The 16,499-nt window shown below is 42.1% G+C and overlaps 1 protein-coding gene across 2 annotated transcripts in view; it reads left to right on the top strand.

Moving 5' to 3' along the window:
* LOC142310931 (solute carrier family 22 member 15-like) overlaps positions 1–16,499 on the top strand; it is a 300,294-nt gene that overhangs the window by 234,094 nt on the left and 49,701 nt on the right. For both annotated transcript variants that reach the window (XM_075348775.1, XM_075348776.1), the window contains exon 10: positions 9,164–9,236. In XM_075348775.1, coding sequence (XP_075204890.1) covers positions 9,164–9,236 — 73 coding nt within the window. The remainder of the gene's footprint in view (positions 1–9,163; positions 9,237–16,499) is intronic.

Raw genomic sequence — 16,499 nt, forward strand, 5'->3', positions numbered from 1 at the left:
ACAAGAGGTTGGTATAAAAACTTAAGTATTTCAGGATTTCTTTTTATAAAGATTAACTGTTACCTACCGTTTCAGAAATAAGCTTTAGATGCGGCATTATTATAATTGCACACACATATTATAGCCTGCTACATGAAGCCTTGCAGTATTGATTCCTATTTAAAGGGGTTGTCTGGTCTAAAATGAAAACTTTGCAGTCACTCCTTGTATCACACTACACTCCCTGACAGAAGTTCTGTCGATTATCCATGTTATGTAAATAAAAGCTTATAACCTGACTTTAAATTCATCCATTGGTTTTGTAAATTACTCTTTTGAAAGCTTAAACCCTCCCAAATTTGGTTTAGGCTATGAAAATATAGTTGCTGCAAAGCTGAAATGTTGATCATTTAATGAACACAGAAAGGTCAGATTTTGGCAAGACAATCGTTTTGTCACCTTGTCATATAATGCACCCAATCCTAGTTTACATCCTCACCTGTGCTCACTAAATGATTGGTTAATTAGTGGGTGTGTATAAAAAGAAACCCAGCACCTTATACCTTCACTTGAACTGCAACTTGACCTCTGACAATATGCCAAAAAACCACCTTGCGACCGAAGCCTTGATTATCAAGAGGATGACGACCAGATTCACTGTAGAGGTGGCTGGCACCTTTAATGTGTCTCAGCGTTAAGTACAAAGAATTAAAAAAAGATTTGAAGAGACTGGAGATGTTTTTGAAAATCCCAGGTCTGGCAGACCCCGCAAGACAACTGCTCAGTAGGAACGTTTGTTGTTTAGAAAATCCAAAACCAGACGCTCTTCCACTGCAGTAGAGCTCCAACAGTCCTGGTCACCTCAAGTCCCTGTGTCAACTAGAACAGTTTGTCGGATTCTGTCACGAAATGGCCTCCATGGTCGAATCAGTGCCCAGAAGCCAGCACTAAACAAAAAGCAATTAAAAAAACGTGTGGCATTTGTCAAGTCCCACAGCCTGCTAAACAGATGGATGCTGGAAAAGTGTCAGAAGGTGGATTTCTCTGATGAATCTTCAGTTGAATTACACCACAGCCGCCGCAAATACTGCAGGAGATCTACTGGAGCCCGTATGGATCCAAACTACACCCAGAAAACAGTTATGTTTGGTGGTGGAAAGATCATGGTCTGGTGTTACATTCGGTATGGGGGTGTGCGAAACATTTACAAGGTGGAAGGCAATATCAATAGCCTAAAGTATCAAGAAGTATTAGCTACCTCTTACACTCCCAATCATAAAGGGGGTCAAATTCTGTAGCAGCATGGTGCTCCATCTCATACATCCATCTCTACAACAAAGTTCCTCCTGGCAAAGAAGATCAAGGTGCTCAAGGACTGGCCAACCCAGTCACCAGACATGAACATCATTGAGCATATTTGGGGTAGGATGAAAGAGGAAGCTTGGAAGACAAAACTAAAGAATCTAGATGAACTCTGGGAGGCATGTAAGACTGCATTCTTTGCTATTCCTGATGACTTCATCAATAAATTGTATGAATCATTGTTGAACCGCATGGATGCAGTCCTTCAAGCTTATGGAAGTCACACAAAATATTAAATATGGCTCTAATAGCACCACAACTTCAGTCACCAATGTTATGCAACATATCTTTGTAGTAGAAGTTAATTATTTGTTTGAATTTCACATTACTTTCTGTGGGCGACAAAACTTTTGTCTTGTTAAAATCTGACCTTTCTGTGTTCATTAAATGATCAATATTTCAGCTTTGCAGCAACTTTATTTTCATAACCTAAACCAAATTTGGGAGGGTTCCAGCTTTCAAAAGAGTAATTTATAAAACCAATGGATGAATTTAAAGTCAAGTTGTAAGGTTTTATTTACATAACATGGATAAGCGACAGAACTTCTGTCAGGGAGTGTATGTGACTGCAGACTTATGAATCCTCCCAGTGCACCCAATGTGCTCTGCTAATATTTCTGAGCTGGGAATTGCGGTAAAGTGACCACAATTGGGCGATATTCAGGTTCCTGTCCAGAACCTGACAAGTGGGTGCCGCCTTACTCAACACAAGTGTATTGAGCAAGGTTGTGCCCACTAGACGGCTGCACCCACTAGTTGGGAGTGCACACTCTATATCCTTATATTGAGCAAGTCTGCATCTACTAGTTGGGTTTTGGCAAGATACATGAGTATCGCACAGTGTGTGCACTGGGAGTATTCGTTCAATAAAAGTGTATGGAGTGGTTGCATTCAACTAGTGGGCGTGGGTGTCCATTGGGTGCGACCTGCCTCTATATATTTGTATGTATTGAGACCGTGCCCACTAGTCAGGTACTGGTCGTAAACATGCATATTGCACAATTGCAGTCACATGACTACCGTTGTCAGCTGAGAAACTGGCAAATCCTTGCAGCGCTCAATGTATCCGCTGGGAGGATTCATAAGTCTGCAGCCACATGGAGTGACTGCAGACTTATCACTTTAAACTGGACAACCCCTTTATATGCCACCTACAATACAGAAGGCCAAATAAGATGGCATCAATCGTTGTCAATTGAAATGATGCCTGCCAGTCACTTACATGTAGCCATCCTCTCTAAAAACCCACCTGTAGTCAGCGAATGTAAAAACCTATCCAACCATTAACTAGCCAGCTTCTTTTGGCAGGTACTGCAGGCGCCGAGCTGTGTCCTGCTGCTGACACCACGGTTTTATTAGTTCACAGTCCAGTGTATAAACCTGTCTGCATTGCTGTTACGCTGTATTGTAAGGTCCTGCGACCATAAAATGAAAGTGTTCCTTGGAGACCAAGCTCATTTTTCATTTCTAATTAAAAATGAATGTCTCAGTACACCAGTAATAATGTTTATCATTTAAAGGTGAACGCTGGAAAAACTGAACAACCTCCATGTACAATGAATTTATTCACCCGAGTAATTGTAATAAATTCACTGCCTTAACTAGAGCAAGCCGAGTGTTGAGTATGGATGAACGGAGAGTTACTGAAGATGTCCAACCTATGGACAGTGCGTATTTATATTGGATGGTCTTAAAACGTGCCAATTGTATCAGTGTCTCCTGCTGTTTGATACATTTGACTCCTGGTTATACACTATGTAGTCCAGGTTTACACTATCTAGTAGCTGGCTTGCTTTGGTCAAGTAAAATTTGCCAAATTGTCACCCAGTTACGTGGAACCACATTTCAGACCATACCCTTCTACCTGCTTTTACTGAGGGGCTAGGTCCCCTTGTCAAACATGTTGAGAAACCTATCTAAAATACATAATAAATGTGGTGCTAGCATGAGACAGGTTTTGTGGCACAAATTAAAGGTAGTCTGTCACCCCCAAATTTACATTTCCAACTAACCACGTCGCCTTTTAGGAGATGGAGCAACAATATAAACTTTTGTTTTTGTTTTTAAATCAGTTCCTCAGTTGTCCAAAAAAAACAACTTGATTGTATTATGTAAATGAAGGTGCTTAGTGCCCCCTTGGCATGGCTTGTAGGTTGACTAATCTTGCTTTGCCGGTAGGCAGCACTGTCTGAAGATAATCCTACATTATGTGATCACTGTTCCTGCACAGGAGACAGCGCACAAATCGCTCTCTCCTCGCTTCTGACATTGTTTGTCTCCTCTGCGAACATTTCGGTGCATGAGAAGGACGACACAAAGCCCTTTCTCATTGCTATACAGCTATACCCAAGCAATGTCTTTAGTGAAGAGATCTATCTGCTCTTTTCTGCACAGGGACAGTGCACACATAATGGAGGGTTATCTTAAAGGGAATCTTTCATTAGATTTTTGCCACCTAATCTGAGAGCAGCATATTGTAGGGGCAGAGATCCTGATTCCAGTGATGTGTCACTGGCTGGGCTGCTTAGTGTAGTTTAGATAAATCACTGTTTAATCAGCAAGAGATTATCATTAGAGGACTACTTGGCGTGCTGCCAGATAGTCCAGCATATTAATGGGCTCTGTATAACTGCTGGATCTGCTGCCACAGAAAATATCAAATTTATAAAAATGACAGCAAACAGCTCAGTAAGTGACACATCACTGGAATCAGGGTCTCTGTCTCTACATTATGATGCTCTCAGATGGGGGAGCAAAAATCTGGTGACAAATTCCCTTTAAGACAGCGCTCGCTTGGGGTAATTCACACGTCCGTATTTAAAGTCTAACCGTCGTTTTAATTTTTATTTCACAAATCTATAGCACACATGAAAATAAGCAACTCCGTGATATATCTCATCAGACAGATCTGCTTCTTTCTCTGCCAGAATTGATCAGTCATTATTAACATTCTCAATTGGGAGGTAAAATCTGTATTCACTGAAGACTTTCCTTTACTGAGCTAGGAGATGGCGGCTGTTACTGATGAGATTTTATGATGTTGGAAGGAAGGGGTGGCGCTAGAGGCAGAGGGAGGAGCAAGAGGCTGAGCGCTGCCTCCTCTTCTATCTTTCAGTAACAATGCGGTAAAATGGGAACCCTTGGATGTAAGTATACTACCTGTATGGAGGGAGGGTGGCACAAAGTCTATTTGCTCTGTGGGGGGAAGCTTTGGCTGTCATCACACTGGTCATGGTGGGCTCTGAGTACCACTAATGGGTGGGGACGGTTGGGATTGGAGGCTGGATGTGGCTCCTGACCATCTCTTAGAGTTGAATGTGGATCTCAAGGTATATACGGTTGTGGATTGCTGCTGACCATTATCTCTTGTATTTTTATGTATAATTTTGCTGGCATCACAAAATAAACTGTTGTATGCCGATCTTATGATGTTTAAAAGGAAACACAATATAGTAAAGTGATTTGTTGCTTTGGCAACCCTGCTGCAAAGTATCTTGTATAGTTCCACATAATTTTATAGAAAGCTCTGGATTCGGCCTCATTGAGACCTCCGTTTTAGGCCTCTTTCACACGTCCTTGTCTCCGGTATGTGTTTGGTCCATTTCCTCACGTACCGGAGACACGGGCACACGTAGACCCATTAAAATCAATGGGTCTGCGCTCACGTGCATGTCTTGCCATGGACCATGTGTACGTGTGGAGCATACGTGTGTCTGTGTGCTCCACACGTCAACATGTCCGTTTTTCTCCGGCATCACGGTTGTCTCACGAAACGCAAACGGACCAGACGTAGGTGTTCCGTGTGACACGCGCCAGAGAAAACACATGTGTCTGAGAAAAAAATAACAAAACTTTACTCACCTTCTCCAGCCCTCCTGTCTCTGCCGCTGCTGTCACTTGCTTCCGACCGCCGCTCATTATGCTCATTGAATATTCACTTCACTGCGGCCGGAAGCAGCAGCAGCGAGGAGTCGGCAGGACCGGAGACCGAAGATCTGCACCACTGACAGCCAAGCCAGGAACAGGTGAGTAGAAAGTTCCCCTTCTCCGTGTGTTATCACGGAGAACACACGTGTGCCATAAACACGGCTCACGGGGGGCAAAACGCACCTCTGACACGTCCGTGACAAACGTGTGTGGTTTTTTACGGACGTGTGAAAGAGGCCTTAATGTTTGACTGCTATCTAGGTTTTTCACAGATAGGACTCGTACCCATTATGGTTTGTTGGGTCGTTCACATGTCCATGTATGTTTCTACAAAACAAAATGAAAAAATAGGGGGCGCAAAATGAGAAGCACCAGTGGCATTAGTGAAATTTTCCTTATTATATTGCTCACCTTAAGGCTATGTGCGCACTTACCGGATTTTGCCGCGGATTTTTCGCGGATTTGCTGCATGTTTCGCTGCAGAAAATGTTCATAACATCTCTGCAGTGATTCACCAGCAAATCCTATGGAGAAAAAAAATCCTGTGCGCACTGGGCGGAATTTGACAGCTGCATGTTTTGCTGCGGGAATCCCGCAGCAAAAACAAGTGCATGTCACTTCTTTTCCGCACATCGCTGCGGGATTTCACTCCATTGACTCCAATGTAATCATGAAATCCCGCAGGGAATAACGCAGGCAGCAAATTCTGTGCGGTTCACTGCGTTTTCCTGCGTTATTCCCTGCGGTATTTCGCGGTTTACCTCCGGTAATGTACATCGCCTGTCTGCGGTTTTGCAGGGAAATGATGTCATTACAGGAAGAGGAAGCCGTGCAGAGAGTAAACACACACACAGATCACACACACACACACACACACACATCACAGACACATAGAACACACATAGAAAGAAAACGGAAATATAGAAAACAAAGAACGTGGGCTCCGCTGTATATTTACCTTCCAGCCGAGGTAAGCACACAGCGGCGGCCCGGTATTCTCAGGCTGGGGAGGGAGAGGGGCAGGGGTAATGTCCCCCGCCTCACTCCCACCTCCCACAGCCGAGAATATCAGCCGCAGCTGCCCCGGGACTGTCGCATGCATTATGCGGCAGCACCGGGAATGTCCTCGGCTCTTCCTGCCGCCGTGTAGCAGTGGCGGCAGGGTAATACAAGGGGTTAATGGTGGGGGATCACCGCCATTAACCCCAGGCTTGATCATGGCAGCGTCTATGTGACAGCTGACATGATCAACCCGTAAGTAAAGTGAAAAAAACACAGACACCGAAAAATCCTTTATTTTAAATAAAACAAACAAGCCTCGTTCACCATTTTATTAACCCCTCCCGCACCAAAGCTCCGGCGTAATCCACACAGCTCCGGTATAATCCACAGGGTCCTGCACTGCTGACATCCAGCCGCGATGTGTCACAGACACAGCGCTGAATGAATGCAGCAGACAGCAGAGGTAATTACCGGTCATTTCCCACGGCCGGTAATGTGAACTCACTGCCCACCGTGGGAAATGCAGCGATCTGTCCTCTATCTATCCCTCTATCTGTCTGTCTATCTATCTATCTATTCTTCTGTCTATCTATCTACTATCTCAGAATTAAATGACTTTTTTTTTTTTTTTTTTTTCAATGTGCTTTATTGCATTGAATGCAATAAAGCACATCCCAACCCGCACGCGGCAAAACCGCGGCAATACCGCGAATAATACTGCAGTAAAACCGCAGCAAACCGCGGCAAACCGCATGCGGTTTTCGGGTGCGGTTTCCCGCGGTTTTTTACCGCGGGTGCGGTAATCTTTGAGAGCATGCGGAATTTTCTCAAGAAAATTCCATTTCCCAGTGCGCACATAGCCTAAAGGGTTGTGCGCCCCCACACAACCCCAGTATTGGGCTGGATATTAGTAGCGGAGTTCCTCCTTGGACCACACGTTAGTATTATATCTGTAGTGTGCTAACATCCAGACTCCATGTAACCAAATGCAGTGTGATCCTCTGGTCTCGTAGTACACGTCCGATGTCCGGCGTGTATAGTGCTGGTTAGATTTATGATCTCCCTTAATCTAAGCTGCTCCTGCCAGGCTTCCCACATGGGAATAGTTATATGCAAGGAAAAAAAGACGCCGGTCTGATGGAGCGCTATATCTGATTAAAGAAAACCAGGGAATGTTTTTTTAGAGATATTTTAAAAAACAATCCTTTTATTAGTAGTCCCTTATAGTTACAACGCGTTTCAACAACAATGTTGTCTTCCTCACCTGAGGAAGACAACATTGTTGTTGAAACGCGTTGTGACTATAAGGGACTACTAATAAAAGGATTGTTTTTTTTTTTAAAATATCTCTAGAAAAACATTCCCTGGTTTTCTTTAATCAGATATAGCGCTGCATCAGGCCGGCGTCTTTTTTTCCTTGCATGTATGATTATGGACGGTGTGGTCCTGATCAAAACATGGAGATACATTCCATTTTGATCCTAGTCGCGTATTAAACTCGTCTGGGTAAATGTATCTTCTGTGACATAAATCAGACACCACTAAGTTACCATTGTAATGCGTAGAAGAAGCTTTGGCGGTTTGTTTTGTTGTTTTTTTTTTCATCCAAGAAAACCAGAAATGGTAAGAACTTAAAAACTGACACTGACCAACTACTCATGAAAATCGGATTCAGACCACAGTACAGCAGGGGTACTTCATAGAAGATGGATAGCAATTAAAAAAGGTCAAGCAGAGTCCAACGCTGCATGTTTTGGACACTTTTTTGCCTAATTGAAGACTGACATTTTTCTGGGGTTCTGATAGGAATGTGACATGAACCCAACATTAGTCCATTTGAGGTGAAATAGTCTGCACTCGTATTTTGGACTGTAGAATTGCCTCTGACATGTGCACAGTAGTTTTTTTTAAATTCTCTTTAATCTAATACTAGACTTGTTTTCCACTGTCAGTTATGTCCATAAATTCTCCTATACTTCTAAAACTGCAAATACAGCAGGTACTTATCTTTTTTGGGTCCAGCACCAGGTCTGCATCACTGCTCTAGTCTTGGTTTACTGGCTGCAGTGGTGACTTTATGACTACAGTGCATCTCACCGCTGCAGCCAATTACTTAGTTCAGAGGCTCATACTGTCTACATCCACAAAGCTACTGAGGTCAGTGGTTAGCTGCAGCGGCGACATGCAGTGACCGCTGCAGCCATTAGACCGAGACCAGATCAGTAGAGAATCAGCGCTGAACCCAGGGGAGTAAGTACCAATTCTTTTTTTATTGTTTTGGAGATGTGAGCGAAATACATTTCTTCTATGCCATTGGAACTCCAAATTAATAAGATTTGTTTTACAACCGCTTGGTGAAATCAATACAGCACACATGTTAATATGGTGTACTGGAGACTTCTGCTTTATTACAGCATGTGACCAGTTTATTTAGTATCACAAACAAAGAAATAACTATGCACCAATAAGAGCCGCAGGGGTGTGTAGAAATGGGAAACTTCCGACATCATTCAGTTGTAATACGAGATGGTTTCTATAAGAGCAAAATGGCTTGTATTCTCTCACAGAGATATAGTAACATTTAAAGAAATAAAACTTGATTGTGGAAACCCCATTTTCACACTTAATCACATATGCAGAGAATAAGTGATATCTTCCTGATCGTTGGGGTCCCACCACTGGAGACCAGGGCTGTGAAGTGCTGTGTCAGAACGGAGTCATGGCCGCATATTGATGTCACCAAAGAGGAGTGTCCCTATGAAAAAAATGTTTCAGCATTTTTCTTTTATGGGAAATAAAGTTAACTATGATAGATGTGTCCGGAGAGTGGTCCGGTTCTCTTTAAGGTTTTCTTTTTTTATTCCCTGCTCTTATGATTTTGTTTTTCTTTCAGGAACGCTGGATTGGGTGTATGCGCCATGGCATGCAGATTTGGAGGTATACTTGCTCCATTTGTACCTTCAATGGTAAGAGCTATTTCTTTGATATTGATTTGCTTGACATTTTAAAGAGCCTGTAAGCGGTTTTGATTTGTTTTAAATTATGGTCAATGTGACCGAAATGCAGAAGTCTTACAGATATGTTTATGAAAGCTGTACTCGGCACAGCCAGACAGGTGTCTTCAGCTCTCGCTGGATTACCTCCAGAGATGCTCAAACACTTGGCTTTAAGCCCTGAAATAATGTAAGACCGAACTTTGATCTTTCTCTCCGTTATACACTATATGGCATCTTAAGTTGCATGGAAAATGTGATCTTGTGTCACATCCAGTGCACCAAATTGATATGTAAGTGCAACATACAATAGATTAGGCCAGATGCACAGTGTAAAAGGAATTACATACTTCTATGTGTCATAATAAGCAATAAATCAAATTAAAAACTTGGCACACAAGTAGTTCTCAGACTAGTTCAGGCCAAGAGATCTCAAACCAGCCAGAGACCCCTAAGAGTAAAGGGCACTTTACACGCTGCGATATTGCTAGCGAGTGTACCCGCCCCCGTTGGTTGTGCGTCACGGGCAAATCGCTGCCGTGGCGCACATCGCTTACACCTGTCACACGGACTTACCTTCCCTGCGACGTCGCTGTGGCCGGCGAACCGCCTCCTTTCTAAGGGGGCGGTTCGTGCGGCGTCACAGCGACGTCACACGGCAGCCGTTCAATAGAAGCGGAGGGGCGGCGATGAGCGGGCGGAATATCCCGCCCACCTCCTTCCTTTCTCATTGCCGGTGGACGCAGGTAAGGAGATGTTCGTCGTTCCTGCTGTGTCATACATAGCGATGACGTCGCAGAAACAACGAACAACCAGCGGCATGCACCACCAATGATATTATGAAAAGGAGCGACGGGTCAATGATTTTTGATGTTTTTGTGATCGTTGATCGTCGCTCTTAGGTGTCAAACGCTGCTATGTCGCTAACGACGCCGGATGTGCGTCACTAACGACGTAACCCCGACGATATATCGTTAGCGATGTCGCAGCGTGTAAAGCACCCTTTACGTTAACCCATTAGCTAGCAATCACTATTGATGACACATCCTCACCTAACAGAAGAAATAGATGCTGACTGACGCTGATGGAACACAATGGGATAGATTTTAAAATGTGGTAAATATTAATTTAGTCTAGTCGTTGCCATATTTCTCAAGTTCACGTACTGTACTTTGGAAACCTTTCATGTCTACTGAACTACGACAGTTCTCCGCCATCAATCTTGAAAGCTTTACCTAGCTTCATAAATATAGTCAGAGTAGTGTTCACCTTTTAATGACATGTCTTTGCTATAATGGGTTGATGGGGTTGCCAAAAATGTAAATTTTTAACTTTATCTGGAAATTGGAGCTGGCGCTAGACCTTTTTTGTTCCTCTCCACTGACAGAAGTTAACTTTCGATTTCCCAGCCCAGACAGAAGGTCTAGAGGACACAAAGCTAGAGTTGTCGCCATCTGTCGCCTGCAACCAGAGTGCAGCGCCGCCCAGCAACCGAAGCGTAGACAGGAAGAGCAGACACCGGTGCTGATGTCACACACGGTTCTTGAGATAGATGAGGATCCTAATTCTTCAACCCACTTAATTCATACTTCTGATCAATCATGTGGATAAGTGATACTTGAATTTAGTGAAAACTCCTAATTATTTCTCCACACATAAAGGTGTTAGCAACAGATGCACCCTGTATTTAATTTTTGAATATTGATGAACAGCATCCTTCTTTTACTGCAAAAGCAAGTCCAGTGGCACTCAATAATATAAGGGTACATTAGCATTGCACTACTGCTTTCAAAAAAATATTGGAGAAAGGATAAAAATACATAGCTAATGTGAAAAATGAGTAAAAAGACACAGGCATTGCATTACTGCTTTGGAAATATTGACAAAAAGAGATTCTTAGTCTTAGTATTTGCCAATTCATGTGAGCCCGATACCCAATGGCAAGGTGATCTCATTTTATAGATATAGTTGTAGTGCAATTGTGCTGACCAAGCACTCCACCCTATAGCCAGGGTGTGTCCACCATATTATTTATCCAGGGACCTATTTGCCCAGACACGCAGATTTTTAATCGCACATAGAGGCATTTACAGTTAAGTTCCCGATATAATGAGATCACCTTGCCGCTGGTTATCGGGCTCACATGAATTCTCCAATACATAAGCTAAGAATCTCTTTTTGTCAATATTTCAAAAGCAGTAATACAATGCCTATGTCTTTTTACTCATTTTTCACATTAGCTGTGTATTTTTCTTTCTTCCATATTCCTACAGCAGTAATGCCATATTATTATTATTATTATTATTATTATTATTATAATAATAATAATAATAATAATATGGCATTACTGCTGTAGGAATATGGAAGAAAGAAACATTTTTGAATACCATACCAATGCACCCTTATATTATTGAGTGCCACTGGATATACTTTAGTAGTTATGTTGTTTTTTCGGTTGGCGCCTGTTCACATTTATGGAAGCTGCTGGTCAATTTTCTGATATAGCATCCTTCTTGTAGTCGTGGGTGTATGCCTTGAGCGTCTCAGGGTCTATGGACCCAGTTTGGGAACCAGGACACAAGCGATATAAGACATGGTGCTGATCCACCTGGGACAAACTTACAGACCTGAATACAGATTATCAACTCTGTTTCTTCCATTTCGGTATCTAAAATATATATGAATGGACAAAGAATGACCAGGAGAGCTGTATGGGAATGCTGTAAGATGAGGGGAAAAGTTAGTTTCTTTGTTGTATTTAACAATCAATATAAAGCCCATAGTGAGCCGTCTTCTCCGTCACAGATTAGAGTTGAGATATAATTTTGAGTAGGAATCTTTTCAACTATGAACAATAACATTAAAATTTCAAATTCCCTATGTCTCCCCCTCATCCTGATACTTTATGCCACAAGCATATTTCATCCCCCCTCACAACCTATGCATTAATCCTTGTGCCATGAAGGAAATTAATAGTTAAATCAATCAAGCGCTTGCCATCTTGGACTTTGTATCACTATCTAATTTGAAATATTTCTGCCATTAATGGAGGTAATGAAAGTCAGGAGAAAACATTACCAGATGTGCAGTGCACACTGCTTTTGGCAGGAGATCACTTCAGAAGTTGTTACAGTGATTTCAGGACAGCATCCGAGACGTGAGCAATTTTGTGAGTGATTTGTATGGGCTCCTGTCACTATAATTTACCGTCAGTATTTTGTGTAGGAGTTTATATGGAAAAAACATTCCCCTGTGTTTCATTCATATATTTTAGAGCTCAGAGTTGGCAAGCGAGATATTAACACAGGTGCGGAGTACAGCCAAGAATGGATGTGCAATTGGTAGTATATTTTACTTGTGTGGTGACACTCAATATTTTACCCATTAACAAAACAATATCGCTGCACCTCCTGTTATTCTTGGGCAACCGAAAAAAAAGCAATATTACAATAAGTTTTCAAAAAAATCAAAATCGTTAAATTTTGATAAATAGTGATGAGCAAACCCGAACTGTCAAGTTCAGGGTCTCTACCGGACACCAAGTGTATGTGCACCGACCATGAACATGGACTTTTTCAGGGAAGTTCGTGTTACTATTCGGGGTCGGCCACCTAGATAAAAATTAAGCAAAAAAAGGAATAAAGAAGCAAAATGGAGATTAAGGCAGGACAATTATACTTAGCAAGTTTCTGTGCTGCCATCATGCTGCTTCTAGGTCCGCTCATTAAATCTCATGAATATTCACTGCTTCCCCCACCCACCCTCTGTGACTGCATCTGTGATTGGTTGCAGTCAGACTGGTTCTCGTCATTTGCAGATACAGGATATGTTGTCCTGTGTAAGCAGTTGGGACCCGGTACCAGAGCCACTGGCTGGTGATTTGGTCATCCAGTAGAATTGAACAATATTGGTAAGTGATATAACTTACTCATTTAGACTTTCATTTTTATTTGGTAGCTCACAACCCCTTTATAGCTGGTTTTTATACATTTCTATAATGTAAAGTCACATATTGAAATTCCCCATCATGTTCTGATCCATAACATTTGCAATGTAATATTGATAGGTAATACAGATATTCACCTTATTAGATGCCAGTGGCTGAACCATTTTTCTTATTGCTTTATATTGAGCAGTACAGAGTAAAGGCCCAATTACACGCTACGATATATCTAACGATATGTCGTCGGGGTCACGTCATTAGTGACCCACATCCGGCATCGTTTGACATATCGTAGCGTGTGACAGCTACGTGCGACTGGGAACGAGCAATAATGCTCACCTTATCGTTGCTCGTTGACACGTCGCTCATTTTCTAAAAATCGAACGTCCTTCTGTGCTCCGGTTGTTCATGGTTCCTGAGGCAGCACACATCGCTCCGTGTGACACCCCGAGATTGATGAATTGCAGCTTACCTGCAGCCATCGGCAATGCGGAAGGAAGGAGGTGGGCGGGATTTTTACGTTCCGCTCATCTCCGCCCCTCCGCTTCTATTGGCCGGCCGCTGTGTGACGTCGCTGTGACACCGAACGTCCGTCCCCCTTCAGGAAGAGGATGTTCGCCGCCCACAGCGAGGTCATTTGGAAGGTAAGTACATGTGACGGGGGTTTACGACTTTGTGCGACACGGGCAACAAATTGCCTGTGCCGCACAAACAATGGGGGCGGGTGCGATCGCAAATGCGATCGCACAACATATCGCCACGTGTAAAGCAGGCTTTAGCCTCTAAAGCCATTATCTGATGCTATGACTGTTTTTTTTTCCTTATGAATAGAAAATTTAGTAGATCCCATCACACGTGGTTGTTTTGAGATGCATTTTTATGTGCAGAAAAAAACATGCCATCTGGACATCCTAAATGATCTGTTTCTAGCTGCTAGTTAGACGTTATACTTACCTTGTTGCATTTTTGTTACTCTGCACTGATTCATTCTGATCTTGAAATCCTCATGACCACATTTTTTACTTTTGATTTTGTCGTTTGACTAAAGATTAGCGAACCGAAGGTTCGGTGCTTGTATCGAACACAGACTTTACCAAAAAGAAAACAGAGTTTGGAGTTCGTATGCTTTATGTATGAACACCACTCATATGAGCATCGCTGTCCTCGGGTAAGCTAGGTCCTCAGTCAAGTGGGAGCCGATTGCAGTATTTCATTGGCTTACACTGGGGGGGGCAACAACATGATTGATTGTCATGTGCACCAAACCCCCCCCCAAAAAATGAACACCTCACCCACCTGCCACTGGAATTGATCTTTTTATGGCTGACTTCATGTGGGCGGAGACCCCAACTGCCCAATTAGTGACTTCCTGTATGGTTCAGGTCAAGTCCGGGTCCCAAACTGAACTCTATCTAAAGTCTGGCTTCACCCGCCAAACCAAACTTCCACGTCTCTACTCATCTCTACTTTTGACTTTAGCTCATCTCTACTTTTGACCTTCTGTATATATCCTAGCTTGATGAACCTTTTCTCTGCTGGCTTGCGCCATGGATGTAATCAAGGAAATCCAGGTTTGAACCATCCCACTGGGCAAGGTGTGACTTTCCCTTTGCAGCCCTGTGTAAGACTGGGCCCCACACATCACCTATATGAGTAGTAGTTGGCACAATACGCTTGATTCACTATGCACAGACAAAGGAAGCATCTCATCATTCATATAGAAAACTCCCCAGTGTATTGTTATATGAATGTGTGAATGATGGTAATGTAATATTTGCATGTAGCTGAGCAGCGGGTTACCCTAGGACCTGCCAAAAGGAATGGCTCATGTAAATTCTGTCCGTGGAAGCCTTATTAAGAGCTTCCACCTATAAAGTGCCTTTATAATATCCATAATGATTGAGCCGTCCACTGACGCTATAATCAATACTTATTGCAGTGTATTTTTATGATCATTGATTTTTCTGCCTTATATTATTTTTTAATGGTAAATGTCAGAATTGACGGTATAATATGCCTGCATATTTTCCCTCTTATCTTTAGGACACTATGCAGATTATTCTTTGTAGTGCTAGTTTTTTTTTTTTCATTGATGGAACAAAGAAATAACTTTGGTAGGTATATCATGCTGATCTCACTATGTTGTGAAATGAATTAGATTACATTTTAATTAATATGAGCTAATTAAACAATCTCAAACCGGATTAAATATGCATTTACAAGTGATTTTGTAAGCCGTATCATTAGGAGGCAATGACTCTGGTTGTCAATTGCTTGCTGAAAATGATAAAATATATGTGGGCTGCACTACATGGTCTTTGATAACTCCAGGCCATTTCACTGGTGCTTGGTAGACGGCTAGTAAAAAGAATCATAGGGGAGATGTGGACGTCCTGCTATTTAAACTGTGAATTATTGTATTTTGCCGCCAGCAAATATGTCTCGCACCTTGAATATAAATTGCTGCTTCACTAAAAGTCTTTAATTATTATTTAGAAGTGCACCTCTATATACACATTTAATATAGTACAACATTGGAATTGATGCTTTTATCCTGTCGCCACAGCTAATTTACGACCCGGGCCATTTAAAAATAAGAAAAAAAATTGCACCAAAGGCGATTCATGAAATAAGCATATCCCTTGAGTCGTAACTAGCCTGAAATGACACCCCTCTGATTTAATGAATGCACATTGAGGATTATGGTTGCTAACCTTAGTTTTCTTTCTTTTTATTGTGAATTATCGCTAATGGATATATTGCATCCCTCCTCTTTGCTTTGTATGCGGCTCCTGGGGCTCTAATAGAAAGCTTTAACTTTAATATAATTGAATTTAACCAGACTATATAATCAGAATATAATCTGTTTAGGAGTTATGAAGTGCTAAAATGTCACAGATTAACACTTGTTAAGTCGGATAGGCCAATTAAAGTCTTCATTAACATGGCCGTATTCCGGGTGCTGTGAATTGGTATGTGATAAGCGCCAAAGAGTCGGTAATGGTTTTTTTTTTCTATGAAAGTTATCTTTTTGCTTTGCTTTTCCATTTTTGCCCGTTGGGATCCTGACCTTCTTTGTGTGTAGAAAATATGTTTTTCATATATATTTTATATAGGAACATGGGAATAAAGCCTAAGACCTCTGGCACGTGGCCATATCATGACTCTGTATAACCCCCATCTTCTTTAATTTTTCTTTGGATGGTTTCGACCCCCAATTTGCTCTGATTTGCCATGTAGGTTCCATTTTTCTTTTTTCTCTCCACCTGGGGAAAATTTGCAATGTTCTACCC

This window comes from Anomaloglossus baeobatrachus, chromosome 5 (assembly GCF_048569485.1).
Source record: "Anomaloglossus baeobatrachus isolate aAnoBae1 chromosome 5, aAnoBae1.hap1, whole genome shotgun sequence".
NCBI classification, from domain to species: Eukaryota; Metazoa; Chordata; class Amphibia; order Anura; family Aromobatidae; genus Anomaloglossus; species Anomaloglossus baeobatrachus.